The sequence below is a fragment of the Danio aesculapii genome, chromosome 1 (assembly GCF_903798145.1).
Source record: "Danio aesculapii chromosome 1, fDanAes4.1, whole genome shotgun sequence".
In the NCBI taxonomy this organism is placed as follows: domain Eukaryota; kingdom Metazoa; phylum Chordata; class Actinopteri; order Cypriniformes; family Danionidae; genus Danio; species Danio aesculapii.
The window spans coordinates 19,111,112-19,138,061 of NC_079435.1; the positions used below are offsets into that span (position 1 = coordinate 19,111,112).

At 34.9% G+C, this 26,950-nt stretch overlaps 1 protein-coding gene across 1 annotated transcript in view; it reads right to left on the minus strand.

The window, feature by feature from the left end:
• Window positions 1-290: 290 nt before the first annotated feature.
• fbxo41 (F-box protein 41) overlaps window positions 291-26,950 on the minus strand; it is an 80,863-nt gene continuing 54,203 nt past the window's right edge. The window contains exons 5-13 of the mRNA XM_056456776.1: window positions 21,769-22,130; window positions 16,155-16,390; window positions 13,059-13,174; window positions 10,423-10,575; window positions 9,910-10,005; window positions 9,581-9,699; window positions 8,355-8,513; window positions 5,592-5,707; window positions 291-1,609 (exon numbers count right to left, since the gene is read on the minus strand). Coding sequence (XP_056312751.1) covers window positions 1,547-1,609; window positions 5,592-5,707; window positions 8,355-8,513; window positions 9,581-9,699; window positions 9,910-10,005; window positions 10,423-10,575; window positions 13,059-13,174; window positions 16,155-16,390; window positions 21,769-22,130 — 1,420 coding nt within the window. The 3' untranslated portion in view covers window positions 291-1,546. The remainder of the gene's footprint in view (window positions 1,610-5,591; window positions 5,708-8,354; window positions 8,514-9,580; window positions 9,700-9,909; window positions 10,006-10,422; window positions 10,576-13,058; window positions 13,175-16,154; window positions 16,391-21,768; window positions 22,131-26,950) is intronic.

Genomic DNA, 26,950 nt, shown 5'->3' on the forward strand with positions numbered 1-26,950 from the left:
TTGGCCATTAGTACCTTATTTCCAACAATCAAGGTCTAAAGGAACCAAAGCTAAAACGTAATCCACATATTTAAGAAGTGAATTCTTGCAGATTCTGCCAATATACCTGTGTATGTATTGGTTTTAATCACTTCTATTCGACTGTGCATTGTATAGATTCACAACTCAAAAGTCGTTATATAGTGCCATCTAGCATTTAAACCCCAAAAACGGGATTATTATAATCAAATAAAGACAAAACATCTAAAAAGTTCATTGAAATAAAATAAACATTAACTAAAGATAAAAAAAATCTCACTTTCGTTTAGTTTAATTTCTAATTAAACAACTAAAACTGAAAATAAACAATGCAGAAATAAAAAACTATTAAATTAAACAATTAAAATGACTATAGAAAAACAAAAATCTAAATAATAATATAGGATTACGCTAACTTAACACTGATGGAAATCATCAGTCCAAATGAAGAAGTGATCATATTCAGTGGCACTATCTTGACCTCCTAAGAAAATCCTCAAAAGTTTAAACAGTGATGAAGGAGATGAAAATGTCGAGTTCTGAAGTAAAAAACGTAGGCAAACACTGAAACAGCACCATGAGCTTGTTTCTATCCATCACGACATGAATTTGCCCTTAAATTACAAAAGCACACATCTTATAGGGTATGACCCAACACCTATAGGCTTCACTGCTTCACCAATGGCTCATTTTGGCATGACCAAAATCCAACCTTAAAACAAAATGTCGGAGCTATGAATGGCACGGTATGGAGAAGGCATTGGCAAAAACATATCCAAAGAGAAACAATCCTTTGCAGAGAAACCCTGGTTATAAAAAAATACAGCTGAAGCCTGGAGGGTCTGACATGAAAGTGGCAGCAGAACTTGTGTTTACTAGCTTCTTCGCTTGGCTTGAACTCGTTCTTCTAGACAAAAGATATTAGTAGTTTCTGAGGAGAAACGGCACCCAAGTAAGGCTCTCAGAAAGCCATGTCTGAAGCTGGTGATCATGTAATGTTGAAATTGTTCTAGTAATATGGCTGGCCGACGCATCAAGTTCAGCGTTCGAATTGGCGACTAATGGACGATTTGTTGAAACAATCAAACTAATCACACACTCCCACATAATTAACTTACCCATGTGCATTTTACATTTGTGCTGCTTGGATTTCACATACATATATATATATATTTTGTTACAGGTCAAACTTCTCCCTCCAAGAGACTTCACGTTCTCTGAGATCTTAAGTTTAGTGTTTGGCAAGTAGGAGAAAACCCATTGGGTCTTGGATGTTGCAATGGCATCCATGGCAAGTAATAATGCCTTCACGTAGAGTTTGTTTTGTTTTATCTTTACAGACTCCTCTATTTGGTTGCGTCAAGTCAAAGCCAACAAATACGCCCATCGTAGTGTGGTGGACTGGTGTTTAGGGTTCAAACTGAAGCAGAAGTGTTTGATTCTTCTCCTTTTGATCGAGGAGAGAATGACTCGATCAGGCTGAAATATTTAGTGAACCTTTTGTGGCTCTGGCCTGGACACAGCAGAGTTAGCACAAGCCATCGGCCTTCACGTGGAGAATTTTAGAGAAACCAGGTCTTTTCTTGAGTGCCTAAAAGGAGAAAAAGAGGAAACATTATGAATGATTATGAAAATTTAATGATCTTCAGGCTTTCCATTTGTAAAAAAACAGTATGTAAGTTGTATGTGCAGTTTTATATTGGGGCAAATCGTATTCCAAAATGTTATCTGTTATTGAAAACTGCTTTTAGCAGGCCAGGCTCATTACTGAAAGGTACTCCTGAATAAATTTCTGGAAAGCTCGAAATACGTCCCATGAGGTACATTTTTTAGCAGTTTTTGATTTCGCGAATCCACCAGAGGTCGCTCTGTATGCTCTTTCAGATCTCAAATTTCTCTCGCAAGTGCTATTCGTGCCTGCTGTTCTCACGAGAGGCTGCTGTCAACTGACTGACATACCAAATTGATAGTGTTTTCAAAAGCACTGATTGATCCGATCACGCCCTTCCCTAAACATAACCGACAGTGTTTTCAAATGCAATCCAGAAAAAGAAAATGATTTTTTCCATGTTTTCAGAACATACCACGTTCTCACCCTGTTATTTAATTGGATTTTTTGCCTTTTGTTTTTATCTGCTTTCTGGAACAGTTCTTTTCCGGTTTCCAACCCTGTCATCATGGTCAACTCCTCTCTGCATCTCAAGTCCGCCGACATACATGGCGAGCTACTGGGCAAACTGGTAACAGTGGAACAGCCGTCCACACGGAGGTAAGCGGTCAGCCGGTTGCACGAAAAGAAACCGAAGCCATCATCGGCATCATACCGCCCCGTAGCATTCGTTTTAAAGACAAAATACAGCCATACGTAGCTCTGGCTACATAATTCATGCTCTCCAAAAATGTAAATGTGGGTATGTTTTCTTAATGAGCCTGTGTTGGATTTTACAGAAGGTTTATGAACTTTATGTTATTATAATTTAAAAGTGCGCTGATGATAAAATTGAACCAAATTGCATTGTGAGAGTATAATAGTAAGACTAGGTCAGGTCCAATTTGGTGATTCTTTCAGCAATTCAGGTTTATATCAGTTCACAAAAATAATAAAAAAACTAAATCTAAACATACTAGGCATAGGGCGATAACCGTTTTCAAGGTATACCGCGGTTTGGAAAAGTCAAGGTTTTAAAACAGCCAAAATTTTCTGCAATACCGTTCCTAAGATATGTGTAAGATTTTTTTATTTACTTTTTTGTTTTGTTTTTTAGGACAACACTATCTCCAGCAGAATAGATGTCCAAAGATGCCATTTTAAGTTGTAAAGAATTCTGTGTTTTTAAAACTAATGGAGACAGCAGAAGTCAATGATTCATTTGAATGATATAGCCTAACGTGTTTGCTCTTTTAAAATATCATAAATCTTTCAAAAAATAGAATATATTGTTTTTAAGGGGGAAAAACGCTTTTGTTTTTTACCCAGACGTTTAAAAAGAATATATTTTACAGCAGTAATCACAATACCATGATACTGTAATGTTTTTATCCAAGGTTATTATACCGTCAGAATCTTTACTGGCCCATGCCTAAAACATAAGGACAACTGATTTTGGTCATTAAAATAGCATCGAAATAGAATTAAATTCTATTATTTCATGACAAATGTTAAAACATATTGCACTGGCAAATAACACTAGTTATTAAAAAAAGAATGAAATAGAAAAATTAAGAAAATTATACATGAATAAAATAAAATGTACAAATTAAAGTAGTCTTGTGTTAACAAATATAACTTGTACCTTGGTTCTTTTGGTCCAGTCAAAAAAATAAATAAAAGCAAATACATTAAGTCTGAGTTTACTTAGTGTTCACTCTGACATTATTTAGAGCACAGATGACCAAACTATAGTCCGTGAGCCAAAGTTGGCTCATGGTGACCTTTGATTTAGCCCACAATGCAATCTGAGAATGGTTTAGAGATTGGCATTTCAAATGAAATGTAACCTTATATTTGTTTGTTTTATTGTTAAGCTACAAAAAAACTCTGAAATATGAAAGTAAATGGTGTGAATGAATCAGATTTAGTTTAAAATGTACATACGATGGATAGAGGACAATGCAGAGACTTTGGTGAGCGAATCAAGGCAAAGGCAGATTCTGCTTGACTAGTGTCTTCAGCATTGAACTCCACTGTGTTATTAATGTAATTGTTTATGTTTTATTGCAATAAGTTCTAATTGATAAAGTTATACTGCATAAGTTAATACTATTCAAAGTAATGTTTTCAATTTATAATGAATTAGGAAATTATCCATGGCAATTTTATTGTAAAATAGTTTGGTATATTTATCTTTAGCGCATGACTATCAGTGATATTCGTTTTCTGATCCTTCATATGAAAAGAATGGGCACCCCTGATTTAGACCAAACTAGACAAAATGTATTTATTTTTTAGATTGACCAAACCTAATGAATTAGAAACAGCACCAGGAATTCCCCATTACACTCACAAATACCAACATCTGCTGGAAGGAGATGTGTTTCTGATTCCTGTACTGGAAATTTAATGAACAACATGATGACTTATGGTGAGAAAAAAAAGGTATTCTGCATTCTGTCCATCAACAGCATTCTGTCCTGTTTATGGTCACATTTTGTGACATCATGTCCTGTTTGTGATTCATTTACTTTTGTAATGTCTGCATTGCATTTCTGTTTCATTCCAACTTTACTAGAGGTCATTTGGAAATGCACAGAGATCCATCTTTTTAGCAGTTTCAGTCTGCCTTTTTGCTCGGAAACAATCACGGTTTTAGTTTGTTTTAGTTGAAGCGAACACAATATTCTTTTGCTGCATCACTTAAATCCAATTCAGATGAAAATGCCTGCCAAATGTACCATTTTATGGCCATTTCTAGTTTTATGATTTGGCTGGTTGCTTTGGTCATAATTTGTAAGTATCTTTGAATTGAAAAGTTTGGAGAAATCCCTGGAAATGAGGCATTAAAGTTACAACATTGGAGATTAACGCTGGTTAATCATAATCCCTGCTTGTATTTTGCTGGATTCAACTGATCCTGTGATGTGATTAAAGTGTATTTTACTTTTAACAAAATGAATGAGGGTGACACGGTGACACAGCGGGTAGTGCTTGTCACTGCAAGAAGGTCGCTGGTTCGAGCCCTGGCTGGGTCAGTTGGCATTTCCATGTGAAATTTGCATGTTCTTCCCGTGTTTGCGCGGCTTTCCTCTGGGTGCTCCCCCACAGTCCAAAGACATGCGCTATAGGTGAATTGAATAAGCTAAATTAGCCAAATGTGTGTAAATGTAAGGCTGTGTGGGTGTTTCCCAGTGCTGGGTTGCGGCTAACAACATCCGCTGCGTAATAACATATGCTGGATAATTTGGCGGTTCAATCCACTATGGCGACCCCAGATTAATAAAGGGACTGAGCCATAAAGAAAATGAATGAATGAATGAAAATGAATGGATTTTAAATGAAACCACACGGAGAAGTCAAACCACTTAGATGATATGGATCTGAACATTTAAGGACCCTATAAATACGCTTCCACGCTGAGGTGGAAATAAACCGTGGGCAGTTTCTGAACAAGTACAACATATCGGAGCCTCTTGTGAAAATGATATACGATGAGCAATGTTCCCTGTCATGTACTGCAGCCCATTTCGGCACAGCTTGTGTAAGACATCCTGCAAGTAAGTTTAAGAGGAGTTTTGGCGTGGGTGGGTGTAACCCCACTTCCACTTCCAGTGTATCCAGAGTCAGAACAGAAGAGGCAGCTTCCTGAGTCCTCAAAGCAAGCAAATGGATGAGCATGAATCACTTGCATTTGACTCATGGTTCCTCAACACGGCAGCTGTGAGAGGTTCTTCTGCTTTCACTTACTCATCCATAACACCATCTCAGACACAGGAAACCCCGTGGCCTGAGACGAAATTACTACAGAACAGCTTTTGCTGGTAATTTTAGTCTGGCAGGGGATGAAGCGATATGGAAGGGTTGAATTTCTAACAGTTTCAGATGCCTTAAAGACTTATTTGAGGCGATGATTCCATACCTGCAGCTTGTTCACCATTTCGTCAAAGAGTTTTCTGGCCTCGGGACTGTTGGGGTCTTCAAAGTAGTCTTCTATACCTATCTGGACTACAATAGACTTCAGGTTACGACACACACCTGTGAAAAGAGTGGAGAAGGGAGAGAATAAGCCACTGTTTCCAACTGGTATTAAAGGGTTAGTTCACCCAAAAATAAAAATTCTGCCATCATTTTCTCACCCTTAACTTCTTCCAAATCTGTCAAATAGTTTCGTTCTTCTGTTGAATACACTAAAAAATAAAAAAATAAAAAAAGATGAAAACCTGTAACCGTTGACTTCAATAGTATTTGTTTTTTCTACTAAGGATGCCAATGGTTACCAGTTTTCAACCTTTTTCAAAATATCTTCTTTTGTGTTCAACAGAAGAAAGAAACTCATTGGGCTTGAAGATAGTTGGGTTTTAATATTTATATTGAAAATCTGTTAAAGAAGCTCAGAATTAAATTGGGTTTTCTTTTTCGTAATAAGAAGTGCCGTCCTTTCCAAGCAAGAAAAATAACTATCCAAAGCTGTTTCCTTTTAGGGATAGATTATGAAGATGTAGTTTATCAGGGTATAAGCAGGAATCTTAAAGGTAATTTTAATACCTTTGTAAGACTTTTTAAATAAATTTTGTTCCCGTATTTAGTGTAACACCTGTATTTAATGTTGTTGTATCCTACCTGTCGCAAACTTGTCTATGACTCCTCTAATGAAACAGCATCAAACTCCAGAAATAAATCAATCAAAAAATAATGTTTAACCCTTTGACTGCCCCTCAACCAAACGGTTGACCATGTTTTTACTGTTTTAAATAATGACTCTTAAAGGCATTTAAAGAATGACTGTTTTAAATAATGGCTTACACGCAAACAAACAAAAATCAAACATCCTGTTGCACTACTACACTTGATTTTGGTTTTATTGTAAAAAAAAATACAAGAAAACATGTTAAATGAGAATCTGAAATATTTTATGGCATAATTTAAAAAAAAGGTGATTTTGTAGGTAAAATTTTTTTATTTTGAATATTTTTTTAAAATAATTTGGTCTTACAGATCTTTCGTAATATATGTATTAAGTCTAGTACTTTTACCATAACCCAACATATCAACCATTTGGCTGATATTTTAGAAATTATGGGATGTGTTGAAAAAAAAATGCATTGAGTGTGTTAACTAGAGACCTTAGGAGTTAAGAAATGCAATCCAAACATATTTCCCTTGGTGGGATAGTAAAATGGTTAAAGGCAAACTTATTTAAGATTAGCTGGCTGTTGTTTAAAGTCCTTGTGAGCCAGAGGTTGCTGCAGACTTCAATTTTGGTATGACGACACTATTACAACTGAAAGTGAATATTAAGTAGGGGAGGGATTTTATTTTGCACTCCTCCCCTTTTGTTCCCAGCAAACTAATGGTTATAGGGGTGTGGCTAAGAATATTTTGCTTAAGCCAAGTTAGTGGATTAACATGAATGGATTTACTCTTCACCTTAAAACTAACAATATGTGCTTGCAAAATAAACATAGTAAATTTATATGTCATGCAAATTTTAGACTTGCTTTCTCTAGGTTTATTTCAAATTTATAACCTGAGGAAATATGAACTGTTTTAAACAGCATCACCTACTGGTCAGTAGAAAAGTAGACATTCTGACAAATAACTTTCATTTGACTTGACCTTTCAACAAAGTAAAGAAAAATATTAAATGTTAAAAAGTTAGATATGCAAATCATTATAAAAATATTACTTAAATGATATGGAGTTAAATCCTTTAATACAATGTTTCTCAACCCCATTCCTTGAGGACCACCACATGTTTTGGATGTTTTTTTTGTCTGTCTGTCACAACCATTGTAGGTCTTTAAGTCTCTGCTAATGAGTTGATGATCTGAATCAGGTGTGTTTGGTTAAAGAGACATGGAAAATGTGCAGAGCTAGTGGTCCTCCAGGAGCATGGTTGAGAAAGACTGCTTTAAATGATTTATTCATCCTGCCATTTGGTTGATTGTTAAGATTAAAGTTTATTCGTTTATTTTTGTTGTGCATTGCATGAGTTTTTTTCTTTATCCCGCCTTCCTGTGTTGATTTTTTGTTATCCCATAAGCGCCCATGTAACTGTGGTCCTGCTCTGATTGGCTGCTGGTTGTGGAGAGCTATAAAAGGGAACTTCAGGCAGCGTTCAAGGAGCTCATTTTTGGTGTGATGGTTGCTGGGAGTGGAAAACTCCTGGATTTCCCTGCCCCTCCAGTCGACAATTAAACTATATTCTTGTCGAAATGTTCTTGCAACTTGCAACTTTTTGAGAGTTTGAGCTTGTGGGTTAGGCCTGCCTATTTATTTGATTACTTTTGCCTTTGTTTATGTTCAGGGAGGAAGGTAAGCTTCCTCTAATTTTCTTTAAAGACTTGAAGGTTATTTACTTTACTTACTTTGCAGATTCTTTTGTTTGTTATTTTGGCCTGTGGCCATCCTGAAGAGATGCTCATTTAAAGGCTACTTTTCTTTTTTCTATAATAAATCTATTCAATTAATCTCAACTGAGTGTCCGCGTTTGGCTGTCGACTGAAAGGGATCTTTTGCATACGGTTGTGTGGTGGATTTCAGGAAAAAAAACTTTTCATTTATTATGCCCATGTTGTTTTCCCCTTGACTTGGGGTTTAATATTGAAACACAAAAATAGAATGGTTGTTCAGTAAAATGACGAACGCATCAGAATCTGAATCACTGAATGTGAGGACTCACTATTGAAGTGAAGCAGGGCTTTAGGAGTAACAGGAGTGGATGTGAGCACCAGCATCTCCAGGCCCTTCAGTCCCTCCCGGCACATTTCAGCAGCCACTTCCTGATTGATCTCACTGACATGATCCAACTCCAGCACCTGCAGCCGCATGCAGTTCCTTGCTGAAGACATAAACACATCAACATGAGAAAGCGTGGAGAATGGAACAAAGTAAATCTATCGGCATGTATACTCTAGTCAATTAAAAACTGCTTTGAAATTAGTTCATACTACATGTTTACTATATTTATATGAGCATGCGAAGAGAAAAACTTGGCTACTATACTGGACATGATGCATTTATTTTTATTTTTTTGACATTCTGAAGAACGTGACTGAAAGGTGGACTGAGAAAAACAAATGGCATTTGTCAAAAACAGTCTTCCTGATTTAGTCTTTTAAGTGGTCTATTTAAGGATTTGTTTACCATTGCTGCAGTCATGAAGTCTTGTGATTCAGAAAGGTCAAACCATTAAATCTACAGTAAATGAGAACTGCACAGTAAAGTAGGTTAAAAAACAGAAAGCACAATAGGAAATGGTTGTTTCTTGATCGAAACCTATTTATAGTTAAACTGTAGATAATAAATGCGTGTCTTCAGTCTAATCACAGCAGCAGTTAAAAGTGTCCTTTCCAGGATCTCTGTGTCCCAGATTGCAATGTGAATAACAAGTGACGGTCTATGCTAGATAGACAATATGACTACAGGATATGAGGGTTGGGTTGTTTTGTAATCTGGATCAGTGAAAAAGAAAATTTTTGCATTTACTATATAGAAAATAAAATATATTCAGAAAGATATTCCAGTGATTCATAACTATAAATAAATAAATAAATAAATAAATAAATAAATAAATAAATAAATAAATAAATAAATTCATTCATTCATTCATTCATTCATTCGAAGTCCAGGTAACATTTCTTGTTATCAATGTTGAACATTTTTTTTGTGAAAGACTGATAGACTCTCTCATCAACAGAAAAAGATTAGAAATCATTTAAAAATAGAACTAAATTGTAAAAAGACAACATTTGTTTAAAATAAGCAACTTTTGCAATACTTTTAATATCTATAATATTACTTTTGATTGATATGATGTGTTTTATTAAAAGAACAAAATTATTATAAATGAATAAAAAATATTGAATGACTCAGTCTAGAATGTTCTAAACAATAGCTCTTACTCACCCAGAGAAGCCAATCCTTGTATGCCACAGCCAGCTCCACCCACACCCAGTGCGCGTAGGTGTGGCCAGCATCGGCCAATGGTCTGCAGGCACCTGTTGCTGAAGCGTGCTGGCTGCTGACTGCAGACAATTCACATTTAAAACTGTTTGAGTAAACTTTACAAATATTTCCATCTAATATAGAAGCCTAATCAAACAACACAGTCCATGGCGCATTATTACTAACTAATTAGATCAAATATTTAAGCTATGAGGTCATAGATCAACCACAAAAACAATCATAAACACTAAATCTATTTTTGATGATGAGTTATTGTTTTTAGACCTTACCATGGATGTAAAGGTGCCACCTGAAGTGAAATGATGTCTCTGCATCCAGCTCCAAGAGCCCAGATAACCTCCTGTCCAACTGGGTCTGTCGCACTCCTGACATATAATCAATATCTGAGAAAACTTGTGCCAGTATTCAATAATACAATATATTGTAGTAATGAATGTGCACAATATTATCATGGGCATTTCTAAACAATTAAATATTCTGTCTCTGATTTTTAAAAAATAGTATTAAGTAATTTTATTAATAAATGATTTACTTTCCAATTTAATTAAAAATTACATTAAATAATTAAGAAATAAATGGATAAATAATCATGTAAATCCAACTACAGTTGATAAAATTGTCATAACATAAATGTGCTTTGAATTCTTTGGAAATAGTAAGGACACAAAAGGTCATAATATTGATAATTTAACATAATTTCATTGTAAAATACTGCAATTGACCTATCGGAATCCAGTATCCTGTACCAGACCATAGTGTGATAAAAGCACACAGGGACTCACCTGTATGTGACAGCTTGTAGCGCTCTGCAGTAACAGCTGGCCAACCACAGAGAGCGATCAGTCAGTAGATTTGGACAATGTGACACCTTCAGGATGAGAAGATTACTGCCAGTGCCTTTCAACAAAGCCTCTAGACCCTCCTCCAGACATCCACTACACACAAAACCAAGAGAATCCATTAAAGCGATAGTTCACCCAAAAATAAAAATCATTTACTCATCCTTGACTTGTTCCAGAACAATTTGAGTTTTTTTCTGTTTTTGTCTGAAGAATGCTGGAAACATGTAACCATTGACTTCCATATTTGTTTTTCCTGTTATGGAAGTCAATGGTTACAGGCTTTCAGTATTCTTCATAATATATTCAGACAGAAAAAACAAGCAAAAAAAACTCAAACTGTTTTGGAACAAGTCATGTGTGAGTAAATGATGAAAGTATTTGCATCTGCTGCTTTTTACAAGATGTCCCAAGAGTGTGAGTGTGTAATTTTCAGCTCAAAATTTATATTTTGTAGCTCTTGGGAACTGCCCCTTAAAGGTTTAGATCTTAAATGTGCCATTTTGGTGACTGTCGCTTTAAATTCAAATGATATGTGCTCTCAGCCCTCTTTTTTAAAAAAGGGGTGGAGCTACAAATGTCTGTGTGTCTGCATAGTGGCAGATTATTAACAAAACTAATGTCCTATGCAAATGAGGGAGAGATCGTCACTAATAGGCAAGACTTTACCCCTCTGATGACACGTACAAGGAAAAATGTCAATCAAAGTAATTCTGAAGACTGGTGCCGTACAACTGTTTAAGCCACTTATAAAAGTGATTTTAGCATAATAGGTCCCCTTTAATGCATTCTAATAATATTACAATTTATAATATGTTGGGACTATTATGATGAGACAGTCCTGATTTTATTGGGCTAATGCAGCATTTGGCATAATTTTAATTTGACTACTATGGATAAGCTACGGGGGCGCAGTGGGTAGCACGATCACCTCACAGCAAGAAGGTTGCTGGTTCGAGCCCCAGCTGGGTGAATTGGCATTTCTGTGTGGAGTTTGCATGTTCTCTCCGTGTTTGCATGGACTTTCTCCGGGTGCTACAGTTTCCAGTCCAAAGACATGCGGTACAGGTGAATTGAATAAGATAAATTGGCCGTAGTGTATGTGTGTGAATGCAAGAGTGTATGGGTGTTTCCCAGTGTTGTGTTGTGACTGGTAGGGCATACGCTGCGTAAAACATATGCTGAAATAGTTGGCGGTTCATTCCACTGTGGCGACCTCTGAAATAGAGACTAGCCGAAGGAAACTGAATGAATGCATGAATAAGCTCTTTATGAAATATCAATATTTAATTGAATATTTTAACATTAAAAATCACTTTCAGTTTTGATTAGGGATGTGCGATATGAACTGTTTATGACAATATCACAATTGTTGTTTTATTAAAGTGCGATCACTCACTTAAAGTCAACAAAAGCCTCAATTTATAATAGGTTGGAACTATGATGACGAGACAGTTCTGATTTTAGTAACTCATGTGGCATCATTTGACTGCTGTGAATAAGCTCTTTATGAAAAGTCAATATTGAATAGTATTATTTAACATTTAAAAAAGACCTTTTAATGACCATATTAGAACTACTGTAACACTTTAATTACCATAGAAAAATGTGGGTCTCCTGGCCAACCCAACTGAAACCACTGATCTTATGAAAATATATACAGTTGAAGTCAAAATCATTAGCCCCCCTGTTTATTTTTTTCCCCAATTTCTGTTTAACGGAGAGAATATTTTTTTCAGCACATTTTTAAACATAATAGTTTTAATAACTCATTTCTAATAACTGATTTATTTTATCTTTGCCATGATGACAGTAAATAATCTTTTACTAGAACAGTGTCTTTTCAAAACACTTCTATACAGCTTAAAGTGACATTTTAAGGCTTAACTAGGTTAATTAGGTTAACTAGGCAGGTTAGGGTAATTAGGCAAGTAATTGTATAACAATGGTTTGTTCTGTAGACTATCAAAAAAAATTTGCTTAAAGGGGCTAATAATTTTGACCTTAAAATGGTTTTAAAAATTTTTAAAACTGCTTTTATTCTAGCCGAAATAAAACAAATAAAACTTTCTCCAGAAGAAAAAATATTATCAGACATACTGTGAAAATTATGTTAAACATCATTTGGGAAATATTTAAAAAAGAAAAAAAAAAATCAAAGGGGGGCTTATAATTCTGACTTCAACTGTATATTTCTTTCTTTATATTAAATCATTCTTATAAATTCTCGTACACTAAATAAACAAAACAGCTACCTTTTAAAATAGATCCATATGACCTCTTTAGATGCACCAAATGCACATATTGTAGTCTGAAAAACAGAAACCCCCCTGAAAAACTGATTCTTGAGGACTGACACTGTGGTTAAGGTGATTTAGCAGAGCAATTAACAGGCGGCTCGCTCTGTTTCCTCACGATGGATCTCTGAACAGACACTTCACAGGTGTCAGACTGTGTGTGCGAGCGAGTGTGTGTCTGTTTGGTGTGAAAGAGTGATGAGCGGATCAGGGAAAACTGCAGAAGCTGATAAAACAGGTGCGTAAACAGTAAACCCCAGGCGCAGAGGGAGACGGTGTTACCGTGTGCTCTTCAGATACTCCTCTTTCGTCTCTTTCTTGCCCCTCTGTCGAGGTTTGAGGTTCTGGAGGATGAGGGAATGTGTCTGTGTGCACCACTGAGACAGAGTGCATAAAAACTAAACACACAGAGAGAGAAACAAGAGTTCAGTGTTTTTCAGGATGCTCAGCACACATAGCTAGCAGATCATTTACCGTATGACACAGTCATACATCTCATTCAGATCTGCCTGATTTATACAAGAATGGTATTTTAAAAATAAAGGATTTATATAAAGATGGGACATTTGCCTCATTTGAGCAATTAAAACTAGCATTCAATATCATTATCTCTGAGTTTTTCAGATACCCACAGATTAGAGATTTTGTGAAAAAACCGATACCAAATTTTAATGTTATAAAGCAACACAATGTGCTTGAAGAAATTAACAGGTTTAATCCTATACATCGAGGAGCTGTGTCATATTTCTTTAGCATCTTGTTAAGACAGGAAGTTGTGGATGAAATCAAAGCTAAGAAAGCCTGGGAGAATGAATTAGGGTTAGAGATAGATTCAGAGAGTTGGGAAGAAGGCCTTGAGTATATACATGCATGCTCAGTTAACGTAAGACAATTTAAAACCCTGCATAGGTTATACTTATCTAAGGAGAAACTACATAAGATTTTTCCTCAGGTATCTCCACTCTGTAATAGGTGTAAAGCAGCAGAAGGAACCCTAACCCACTTGATATGGTTGTGTCCTAAATTACAAGGATATTGGGAAAATATATTTGAAAGTTTTTCTAAAGCCCTCCAAAAAAATATTGAGCCATGTCCACTTATAGCTGTTGTTGTGATATTTAGTAACTTAGAGATGTTTAATAAATATGAAAGACAAGCCATGTTGGTATGGTAATTGCCAAAAGGGTGATTTTGAGAATGTGGAAAACTGAATCTATCAGTAAATTTGGTATGTGGGGTAGAGATATCGTAAACATGCTTGCTTTGGAGAGGTTGAGATATTTCAATAATGACAAATTGCAGATATTTGATAAAACATGGGGAAAGATATTAGAACACCTTAATGCATTGGAAGAAAAGCAAGCTAACCAATGACCCCTGTCAGTAACATAGTAATTAAGATTGATATAATATAATATTCTTAATAATGTGCCCAAACTATTATTTGACAATAAAACTGTAGTCAGGATAATGCATTTTTCTGGTGATACAAGAACAATGTTACTTTATAATTGCTTTTATTTATGCATTACCTAACCAGCTAAATTATATTTTGCTTTCATGTGCATTTGTCCCTCTGTGTTCGGTTGTTCTGTCATAGGTTAGTGTTTTTTTATGTATTGTATTTTATATGTATTATTATTGTAGTGTATTGAATTGGGTGATTTTTATTGTTGTTTTTTTCTTCTCCTCTGTATTTTGTTGTAGTTTTATAAAAAAGCAAAAAGCACATAAATAAACGTTTAAAGCCTGATTTATACTTTCGATTTAAACCTCCGTTGACTGCGCACGTACCTCACGAAACGAATGAGGTTTTTATACATGACGCGTTCGTTATTGATACAGTATATTCTTGAATCTACAGAGGTCAGTCAAGACAAACCCACCGTAAAATCAGACAGATAATCAGAGAAGTAGGAAGTTTCCGAAACTACATCATATCATTAATATAGTTTAAGATTTTAAGCCAATCATTTTTATTATTTTAATACATTATTTTAATGATTATAAAGATTTTCAGAACTATTCAAGATTTTTTTAAAATCAAACTTTGATGCATCACTTGCCTTTGTTCATATCTCGAACATTTCTACCTATAAAAATTTATTAAAATGTTAATGACAACAGAACATGAGTTTCTCTACAAATATATATATATATATATATATATATATATATATATATATATATATATATATATATATATATATATATATATATATATATATATATATATATATAATGGCAAGAATGAGAGCAAAAATGTACACATACTAAAAATACAGATGCTTTTTTAGATGTAGATCACCGCAAAATTCACACATTACTGTCTGGATAGTTTCTGTCCTCTACTGATATGGTAAAAAGGCAATGATGGTCCAACATTCCTGACCATTATCACCAATAAAGCCCAGAAAAACAGGACACCAGTAAACTGATAGGTTCAAATATTCTTTTCCAGTTTTCAAGGAAATGATTTGCTCCTTAATTATAGTTTTGTAACTATTAAATAGCTTTAAATTCAAAATTGAAATAATTACATCAGTGTTAAACCTATAAATGGTAAACCTATAAATTTCTGTAATTGTGTACCTGGGTTTCCACTTTTGCCATGGCCTCTTTTGGCTTTAATAAACTTTTCCCTCTGGTTTTTCCAAACAAAAACTTTCTTCCTTTCCCACATCTGTTGCAATTTCTAGCCAATAATTATTGGTCATTGGTTTATTCCTATGATCACGCATGGACAGATCATTCTCAGACAGAAGATAATTTCATACAAAATCAATTCAACTCAAATGAAACGCTGCGCCACACGAACTGTTCACTTGTGTCTCAAAAAATTTTGAACCCTCCGCCAGCCGAAATCATGTCGCGCGCACCCAAATCGAACCTCTGCAAACAACGCAATGATGTCACATTCGCCACGCGCAGTCAAGCAAACTAGCACACAAAATGACTATAAACCAGGATTTAAATGCTTTTGGACAAATAACTTTCCATTGTTATCCCAGCATAATATATGTAAATAAATGAACAAAAATATTTATTCTGAATAATATAATTTAATCTGAATATTTATTCTATCCCCAGTGATGAGCTAAAAAATATATTGCATAAGAAAACTGACCCTTTTATTTTCTAGATGTTAATTATCTGTTGATTAGATTTAAAAAATAATATAAAAATTATTGATTGGTTAACATAAAATCTCTAAAACCATTTTATTGATAATACTATGAATTCAAAAGTAGTATTTTTCTAAAAACTACATTCAACAGTCTAAAACAAATTCAATGCTGTCATGTTGTCATTCTTAATCAGCTATGACTGGTTTGAGTGTGTATGTAGAGTGTATTGTGAGTGATAATGGTGCAAAACCTTGGAGCAGATGCGGGCGTTCTCCAGAAGGACTCTGGTCCAGACGGCCGGGTGTCGAGCTACAGACCTCCAGTCTCTGCACACCTCGGCTGCCCGCAGGAGCGTCTTTGTGTCCAGGTAGGTGAAGATACAGAAAAGAGCGGCACGCATCTTCAGCACCTCTGGACTGATCACCTCGCTGCCTTTAGATGGGCTTTTCTCATGACGGGACCCCTTGTACCCTCCTTCAGAGCGACCTGGAGAAAGGAACAACATGAGGTGAAGAAAAATTAGCGGCAGTGGTCAACATTCACTTTCCCTGTGTAAATGAAAAACATTAAGCATGATGTCAAGAAGAATCACATCATTTGAACACAACTGTTCAATCATTACATGCATGCTGATGATTTGGTTCTCTTTAGCTCTGGTTTTCAGCAGCTGCTTAATATTTGTGCAGATTATGGGATAAGATGTGCAATATAATTCAAAACAGAGTGTTTACATGACGTGTAGAACCAAAAAACATAGAGATATGATTTTTCCAGATTTTTATTTGTCAAGTTTTAAATGTTAATAAAACTGTTCAATGTTTAGGGCATGCCACTACTGAAGATATAAGTGATGATAGTGACATGTACAGGGAGCGTTGAAAGTTATATGCTCAAACAAAGGTAAGGTAAACCTCTTTAGAAATTATTGGAGTCCTCTGTGGTATAACTGTAATATTTTAATATAATAATGGATAACACTTTATTTTAATGGTTCATTTAAGTATTAATAGACTTTTTGCTTAATATCTGTTGATATGCTCCTTCAAAATAGGCGACGCAGTGGCGCAGTTGGTAGTGCTGTCGCCTCACAGCAAGAAGGTCGCTGGTTCGAGTGTGGAGTTTGCATGTTCTCCCCCACAGACCAAAGACATGCGGTACAGGTGAATTGGGTAGGCTAAATTGTCTGTAGTGTGTGAGTGTGAATGACTGTGTATGGGTGTTTCCCAGAGATGGGTTGCAGCTGGAAGGGCATCCTGCGTAAAACATGTGCTGGATAAGTTGGCAGTTCATTCCGCTAGACTGAGTTCATTTCCTCTGTGGCGAAAAGAGAATGAATGCTCCTTCAACAGACATTCAACTGACTATAAGAAACTTTGCAAGTACATGTAAACTTACACTGACCCTAACCCCAATCTAACAGTCTACTTATAATCTAATGAAAATTAGTTGGCATGTAGTTAGTTGGCATTAGATGCAATGTAACTTAAATTCAAAAAAAATTTTTTTTTTTTTATTAAAACAGAACGCAGTTTTATGCCGTCTTAATGTTGTAAATTTACTGAGCCCCCCTAGTGGACTCCTGCTTGAGAACCGCCACTTTTACTGGCCACATTCTGCATTACCACGGATGCCCATGATGTGGCGCCAGAGTCAAAAATAAGGAGAGTTATAATTTTCCTTTCCCCTTTCTCACTGCCTCCCACAGGTTCTGAAGATCCTCCAAATCAAGCAATCAGCAAGACATTTCTATCTCACAGTTCCAGCCTGACAGACCCAAATCTCTTGAGTCACACACACACACACACACACACACAGCGCGCGCGCACACACACCCGCACGCACGCACACACACACACACGCACGCACGCACGCACGCACACACACACACACAATCTGCACAATCTGCTGGAGATCTAATGAGACAGAGACTGAAGAAACGGGTGCTGGCAGATTCGCTCACATTTAGAAAACACTTCAGATCAATCAAGCGAAATCCAACAAAAGTTGTGACTCAAACAGACTCTCAAAAATCACAGAGATCTAATGGTGCTGCTTAAGCCTTCGACTGTGCATGAGCAGGACACGTATGAATACACTGAAATACAAATGTCAGTGGTAGAAATGTTGGGATAAAAATTAGAGATGATCAAAAGCCTACAAACAGCTTCTCTAACCGATATAAAATGACCCAAAATCAAACTATTAGTGGGGTCGAAAAAGTGAATTGTATTAAGAAATATATTAATAATATTAAATATCACAATAAAAAAAGCGTAAAACTTTTTTTTTTTTTTTTTGTGGAATAAAATATGTGGAATAAAAATTATATACTACTACAACTAATAATAATAAATTCAAATCTCATTCAAATGAGTAAAAAGTATTTTATAAAATAATATTTTAATAAAAATACATGTAAACTTTAACCTTCAAATTTGTATTTAAGTTTTAAACTCTGTGCTGAAATACTAGAATATTAATTTTTTATCAGTGGTTGCAGATGGAACTTAAAGTTTCAGAAAAAAATGGCTCTTTTGTGAAATTATTACACAGGTTTAAATGTGCAAATCACATTTTGCATGAACTATTGTTGATTACACAAAAATACTATAATATTAAATACATAGAAAATACCTTAAAGTAAATCAGTATTAGAAATGTGTTACCAATCTTTTTCAAACCAATAACTTACATAATAAAACGGGTAAATAAACAAAATTGTATTTTTCCAAATAGCTGGATTTAAACTCTAAATGCACTATTTTTAGATTATATCCTTTAAACTCTCCTCTGGATTTTATGCCAACATCATTTTCAGGCTAGTGCTGATATTGTTGGCATGAAGCACATATAATCAAGATATAGGGTTTTACAATGAGTTCAAACCATGCACATATGGCCTTATTCATTTTAAAAATGTTTGAAATGGTGGTTTATTTATCTGGAGAAAAGAGAGTTGACAATCAGCCAAAATGTAAATAATCTGTAATGCGTTCAAGATATATAATGGCCTAGTCACACTCTGCACAGTAGCGCATAGTTTGTCGCTCTGGCGTCAGTATGTGGAAAAGTGTGTTCATTGCTCATGGTGCTGTGACACACTCTATCCACTGATCCCTGGCCTGTGCGCCCGATGCCAGTTCATTTATCTGACCTCATTTCCATCCGCCAGACTCCTGCTCCTCTGACCTGGCCAAACGCCGACTGGCAAACTCTTCACTCGCTGATGTACATTCAGCACACTGACATTTGCAAGAATAGAAGATTGACTGTTTCTGCCCCAGATTCTTATGTGAATGATTGACAAGCACAAAATGACATTTACTTCAGACAAATGACAGCTACACCATACTAGAAAAAAACCCTGACACCGGGATATTTAGTTTTTCTGTGACTCATATTGCTGTACATGCAAAATAAAACTCAAAGCAGTATATCCGAATGGAGAAATCATTTAATTAACTGAATATTACTATTATTAATAATAAACTAAATCTTAAATAATAAAAAAGTTTTACAGTAATCCTTTTTAAGTTAATAAAAAAAATATATTGTACATGTGCTATTTACCACATTTAGTACCACCATTTAAAATTTTCAGACTTAATCCGATCAGTTATTTTCTGTACATTTATTTGTGAAATTTACTAGTATACTTTTAGTAAAAATAAATCCTTTTAAGTAAACCCTATTTTGATTGTTTTTGTCTTGTTCTTTCTCCCCCTCTCTACTTGAGCTGTCATAGGCCACTGGTTTTGACCAATTTAATGATTAAATATAGTAGTAATTATGTTGACTATTATTTAAATATTAAACAATATTGCAACAACACTAGTGTACTGTAAAAAAGATAAGAAAAACAAATACATTTAATTTAAATTTACAATTAAACCTTGATATGTATGTGTTAATTTCTTCAATTTCAGCTTTAGGCCTGTCATAGAAACATGACGTTAAAACCTCCAGCAGGTGACAGCATGTTTCTATTTTAATGAGTGATTCACTGAATCATTCACTTGATAAAGGCTGAATCATTTGGAAAACAAGCAAGAATGACTCAAATGATTCATTTAGGAATGAAACACTGTAGTTTTAGTCAGAGATGCATAAACGGTTTGCTCTTCTTTGTGTAGAATTTTTCCACTGGCGAAAACAGAAACAAACATCTGCTCATCTAAATTTACAATCGTTGAATTGTTGTATAAAATCAATAATAAGTTTGCAATCATGTTCATGCTGACATTCAGAAAAATAGTCTGTGGTAGGGATAGTTAATCGGATAGCTTATCTAAAAATTAGAAAATTGTCATCAGTTATCCTCCACTAGTTCCAAACCTGGTTTATTTTCTTTCGTCTGTTGAAGACAAAAGAAAATATACTGAATAATGTTGGAGAAAATCAGCCATTGACTTACATGGTATGTTTTGTTGCTACTATGGATGTCAGTGGCTGCTTTTTCCAACATTCTTCAGAAAATCTTGTTTTGTGTTGAACAGGGCTTAATTTGTGCCGGATCCAGATCCAGAACCTCTGAAATCTGATCTCTTCACTTTCTTCCGTGACTCCCCAACCCTCTTCAATTTCGTCTGCGACAACACCAACCCCAAACCCCCCCAAATTTACAAATTAAGCACTGGTGTTCAACAGAAGAAAATAAAAGTTCATGAAATTTTAAAACCACTTGAGTAAATAAATGGTAAAACAATTGACATTTTTGGGTGAACTATCCCTTTAACTTAAAAAACAGGTCTGCTAACCTAATTGATAGGGTAATTAAATACATATTAATAATCAACACACAGTGAATATATGAAGACTAAAGTTTAAAGATGTTCTTTTGTTAGTTTATTGCAAAGTTAGTGACATATACATCTTACATTTACTCATTTAGCAGATGCTTTTATGCAAAGTGACTTACTAGCGAGAATTAAAAAAGCACTTTGAATCATCGGATGTGAATAATTGAAAAGAAAGTGTCTGGTGCATGTGGAAAGGAGAGAGTGTGTCCCACAGGTGGGTTTGTCAGGGCCAATAACCTGTGTGGAGCACACTCAGAATTGCACAATGATTTCGATAAAGTATGAGCTGCTTAAAAGAAACCCTGCAGGCACAGGACGTCAACATGACGTCATATTGACGTTGTACCCCAACGTCAATATGAACATTACCCCAACATCATAGGGACTTTGAATTTATTTGGAAATGAAAATCGGGTTGACGTAAGAACCCAATGTCAATGTCCAACCTAAAATCAACCTAAAATAAACCAAATATCAGTGTCTAATCATGTTACACATTGACGTAGTGTAGATGTTACCACTGTGACATCTATCAGACGTTGGATTTTGGTCACTTTCCAACACAACCTAAAATCAACCAAATATCAACATAATTTGACATTGTTATTGAACGTCAAAATAACGTTGTCCTTAGATGCTGGCTAGACATTGAATTTTGGTCACCTGATGTCATGACCTAAATCTAACCTAATATTATTGTCTTATGATGTTGGGAGGTGTCTGGTTTACATGGAGAAGAAAAGACTTAAAGAAATTAAAGTTCTAATTTTGCAACATGAGAAAATATTATATAACATGAAGAAAGCTAAACTTAAAATGGTAATTAGCCACTTTCTGTATTTTTGCTGTACTTTCATTAAGTTAAATGACGATTAAATGATGGATTAAAATGGATGGATGAAGTTTTTTTAGGGTTTACAATAATGATGTAATCTATGAATCCTGTTCGATTTGATGACAGCACTCATACTGTGTTATTGATTGTATATCTCAGCGATTTAATGAAGCATTACTCTGACACTCAACCACAGGACAAACATGTACCCACAGAGGTCAGTGACGCACCTGTAGGCAGCCTGTATCCTCCACGGTGTCCCGCGTGCTGACTGCTGTCTGCTCTCCTGTCCTGCTCCCACATCTCTGCCTCAGACTCTGTTGTGCGGGACCCCACGTCAGACACGTCCCCCTCCTCTCCCTCCATGCTGTTGCGGTACGGTCGACGCTGCCAGTTCTGGATGGCCTGTTTGCGGAGACCCCAGCTCCGGGAGCCAGCCGCTCTTTCATACCCTGCGCCTCCTCCTTCCCCGAGTCTGCACTGCACATGGTAGTATTGGGCATCAGGACAGTCCTCCAGAGCATGGAGATCCACACTGTCACTGTCATAACCTCCGGAGCCCTGGGACACAGACTTCCCTCGCACTGACGCACTGTTAGAAAGAGGACAGAGGAAAACACAAAGAAAAAAACCCATAGTTGTTCATGACAGGAATAAATAGACACAAAATACAAACACAAAATTATGCTTGTTTTATCCTTAAATTTTTTTAAACAATGTTACCATGAACTATATGGGCTATTTCTATATGTGCTATATTATTTGGCTATTTTTTAAATGTAAAAAATACTGCATATAAATGTAGTCTTTAGCCTCCTTGTTAGAACAACCGACTCCCATTTCGATCCCAGCTAGTGGTGTAGGACCGATGGGATTCCATTGGTGCCGTGACCCAGATTATAGTGAGGTTTAGTGGGGTGAGTGTAGCAGAGGCCAGTTACTGAAGTGCTGAGCAGGTAAACTTCACTCCTCTGACCTCTAAAGGTGCTCTAGCGACAGACGCTAGAGGCCATGGTCTTTAGCCTCCTTGTTAGAACAACCGACTCCCATGTGGAAAGTCGCTGGTTCGATCCCAGCTCGGAGCAGGTTGGGTGGTGTAGGACCGGTGTGGTTACATAAATATTTTGTGCTTGGCTGTATTTCAACATATGTTATATTTCAAAATAAAAAGTATTTGAATTTACTTTTGCATGGTTTATAATTTATAATTTACCTTGAAAATGTATTTATTTAAGGTATAATTTACCTTGCTACGAGTGTCATTACTGTTAAATCTTAAACTATTCAAATTATTTTCTGTAAATGTAATTAAGTTGAAATATAATACAAATATCAGACACAAATCTAAATAACTAATTTGGTACTAAGTAACTAACTAAACTGAATTAGAAAATAAATCAAATAAAAAAGTTGATGTGCTACTAATACTAAAATAAAAAATTACACATAAATCGAAGTTATATAAAAAACGCATAAAAACAATAATAAAATTTTAAAAAGTAAATTTTTAACTATACAAATTTTTTAAACTATAAAAATAAAGTGTAATTCAAAATATTAATGAATAACAACAAACAACACTTTATATAAAACTATTACAACTAAAACATCAGAATTATTTTAACATTATTTATTTTATTAATATTTAACACAGTATGTATTTGATCATGCAGAAGGTGAATGAATTTATGAATTTTTGGGACAATAAATCCAAAGTAGGTCTGTGCACCTAACCTAATCATCATATAGACTACAATGAAACTAAAGCCCAAAAAATACTTTTTAATCATGACACAAAACATGTTTTGAGATAACATATATTTGTGTATTATAGATTTATTATGTATATGTGACAAAATTATACAAAACTATTTTGTTTTTTTATTTAATAGATAATTTGTATCATATAAACACATTTTATACCTTAATAATAATAATAAAAGTTCTCAAATATACAGTATGCATGCATGTTAGTATTTTATATTCATAATAATTATTCACAGTACACATACAGATGAAGACAGAAGCATAAAGGGGCTAATAATTTTGACCTTAAATGCATTTTAATAAAAATTATAAACTGTTTTATTCTAGCCGAAATAAAACAAAAAAGACTTTCTCCATAAGAAAAAATATTATCCGACATACTGTGAAAATTTCCTTGCCCTGTGAAACATCATTTGGGAAATATTTTAAAAAGAAAAAAAAATTCAAAGGGGGGCTAAAAATTCTGACTTCAACTGTATTATGTCAAAAACTGACTTTGACTTTTATTTTGGATGCAATTAATCATGATTCATTTTTGCTTAGCGTTAAGATTAAGTCATATACATATTCTAAATTACTAAATGTAACTGTCTATCTTTTATTACTATAAATGTCATTACAAATTTTGGTGAACTGATTTCATAGAGCCCTAGCATAGTTTTGTCTATCTTAAACCAGGTATGTCCGGATCACCGTCTGCTCTCTTTTTAGTTAAGTTTTTTATTTTGCAATCCTAATTACAAACATTTACATGGTTAATTACATTTTCTAATATGGATTCCATGCTCAGAAAAATCTTGCAGCTCATTTTCTGGGTCTTGAGTCAACAGCACTGCTTCAGGATTCAGTGTTTGTGTTCGGATTGTGTAAAAGAGCAGTGAGAGTTAACCAGGAAATATGATCAGATCTGTCTAGACAGACTTCCTAAGACACACACAAACACACACCCACTAATTTAGTAATAAGAGACTCTGTGAACTCACTTAGAAGAGAAATGTAAATTCAGCTCATCCTGCAAATACTATTTTTTAAGCCTGAATGAGTAATGGGTTATTTCCTTAATTGCACATACGAAAGCGACTCTCGGTTGTTTTCAGTCAAAACACTCCTGAGAAGAGATTTCCCATGCCCAGCTGAGCTCAGGAAAAACAACACTAACACTTATACAGCATTATTCAGAATTATACAGTTTACAGTAATCATTAATCACCATTAATCAAAAGCCAAAATAAAGGTTGTATTTACATAAAATATGTGTGTGCAAAGTGTTTATTTTAGGGCTGTCAAAATTAGCGCGTTAACGCACGCGATTAATTAGAAATATTTAATGAGTTAAAAAAAGGTACGCAATTAACGCAGTTGCAGTTTTTTATTTCCTGTTGTGCACTAATTTAAACAGTCTTTTTAAATTGATTACATTTAATTGATTACATTAAGAACATTTTCAAAGGTTATATATAAAATATGCAAATGTATAATGTGATTACCTGATTAACCTAACTAGCATGGTTAACCTAACTAACCTAGTTTAGCCTATAAATTGCACTTTAAGCTGAATACTAATTTATTAATTCATTTTCTTTTTGGCTTAGTCATTTTATTCATCGGGGGCACCACAGCGGAATGAACTGCCAACTTATCCAGCATATGTTTTAAGCAGTGGATGCCCTTCCAGCTACAACCCATCACTGGGAAACACCCATACACTCTCATTCACACACATACACTACAGACAATTTAGCTTACCCAATTCACCTATAGCACCTATGGGACTATAGGAAACCGGAGCATCCGGAGGAAACCCACGCAAGCATATGGAGAACATGCAAACTCCACACAGAAATGCCAACTAACCCAGCCGAGGCTCAAACCAGCGATCTTCTTGCTGTGAGGTGACAAGGCTACCCACTGCGCCACCACGCCACCCTGAATACTAATATCTTACAAAAAAACCTGTAAAATATTATGTACTGTCATCATGGTAAAGACAAAATAAGTTGTCTTAGAAAATAGTTATTAAAAATATTTTGTTTAATGAAACGTGGAGTTTAATTGGCATAGCACTACACAAAACTTTCGCATAATCATTACAAGAGAAATCAGTGAACTCAGTGAGGAGTAAAGGGTTTCACATGGGATTGCGGGTAAGGAATGTTCTCTTCCAAGGCTTAGCAGGGACAGAATTTCCACAGGGAAATCCAGCCAGACATTTAGTCACTCTCCAGATGTTACAGTTCAAAAGACTTGTAGAGATCCTGTGCTACTGCAGCCACCAGTCACTGCAGACTCTGCTAAAGGCAGACAGCACAATGATGCACTTTTCTACTCCACGGTGGACTGAAGAGCAAAGGACATGCTGGAGATTATCTCTGCACAATAGGAGTGTGCAATACATGACTATCTATAATAAAGACTTCCAAAGCCATTTATATGATTACATATAACAATACACATGATTATATATAATTTTTACATGGTAAAAATTGTGAAGAACTACAGGATAGAATGTGGTCTCTTTTTATATAATACACATGTTTCAACACTTCTTACTTCATGCAAGACCTGCAAATTTGTGCCTTTTATTGAAGCCAAAAATAGAGTTGCTGGGAAACAAAGAAAGATGCAGCAACTAAAGACATCTACTGCAAAACTGGGTTACTGTATACAGTAGAAATAGAAAACAAAGACAAATTTTATGACATGAAATATATATATATATATATATATATATATATATATATATATATATATATATATATATATATATATATATATATATATATATATATATATATAGTTGAAGTCAGAATTATTAGCGCCCCCCCCCCCCTCCTTTATTTTGTTTTATTTTTTTACATTTTCCACAAATGATGTTTAACAAACCAAGGAAATTTTCACAGTATGTCTAATAATATTTTTTCTTCTGAAGAAAGTCTTAATTTGTTTTATTTCGGCTAGAATAAAAGCGGTTATTAATTTTGTAACCACCATTTTAAGGTCAAAATGATTAGCCCCTTTAAGCTATTTCTTTTTTCGATAGAACAAACCACCATTATACAATAACTTGCCTAATTACCCTATCCTGCCTAATTAACCTAATTAACCTAGTTAAACCTTTAAATGTCACTTTAAGCTGTATAGAAGTTGAAGCTGATTTATTTTATCTTTGCCATGATGGCCGTAAATAATATTTTACTAAATATTTTTCAAGACACTTCTACTGACGTTAAATGTAGTACATCCTTGCTAAATAAAATATTATTATTAATATGCCATTTGGTCATATAATATCTTCATAGCTGCCTCGGATGGACTATGACGGTTATGTCAGAATAAAGAAACAGCAGTGATTAGTCCTGTCTGCCACGTCTGTTTCAGGAGGAAGTCCTGTGGATTCTGGGATGTCAGTTTAGGGATAGCAGACTCAGGGCAAACCTACGCTCCTTACACACATAAATATACACATACGCACATGCATGCACAAACGACTCTGTCTCATTCACAAATCATCTTAAAAAATCAGCCATTTAAAAATGGGTGTAATTTGTTTGTGATGCATATGCATTGCCACATTAAAGGTGATGTGTGTAAGTTTTTTACTCTTCTAAAGCATAAAAATCCCATAATATGTCTGCAGATTTTTAA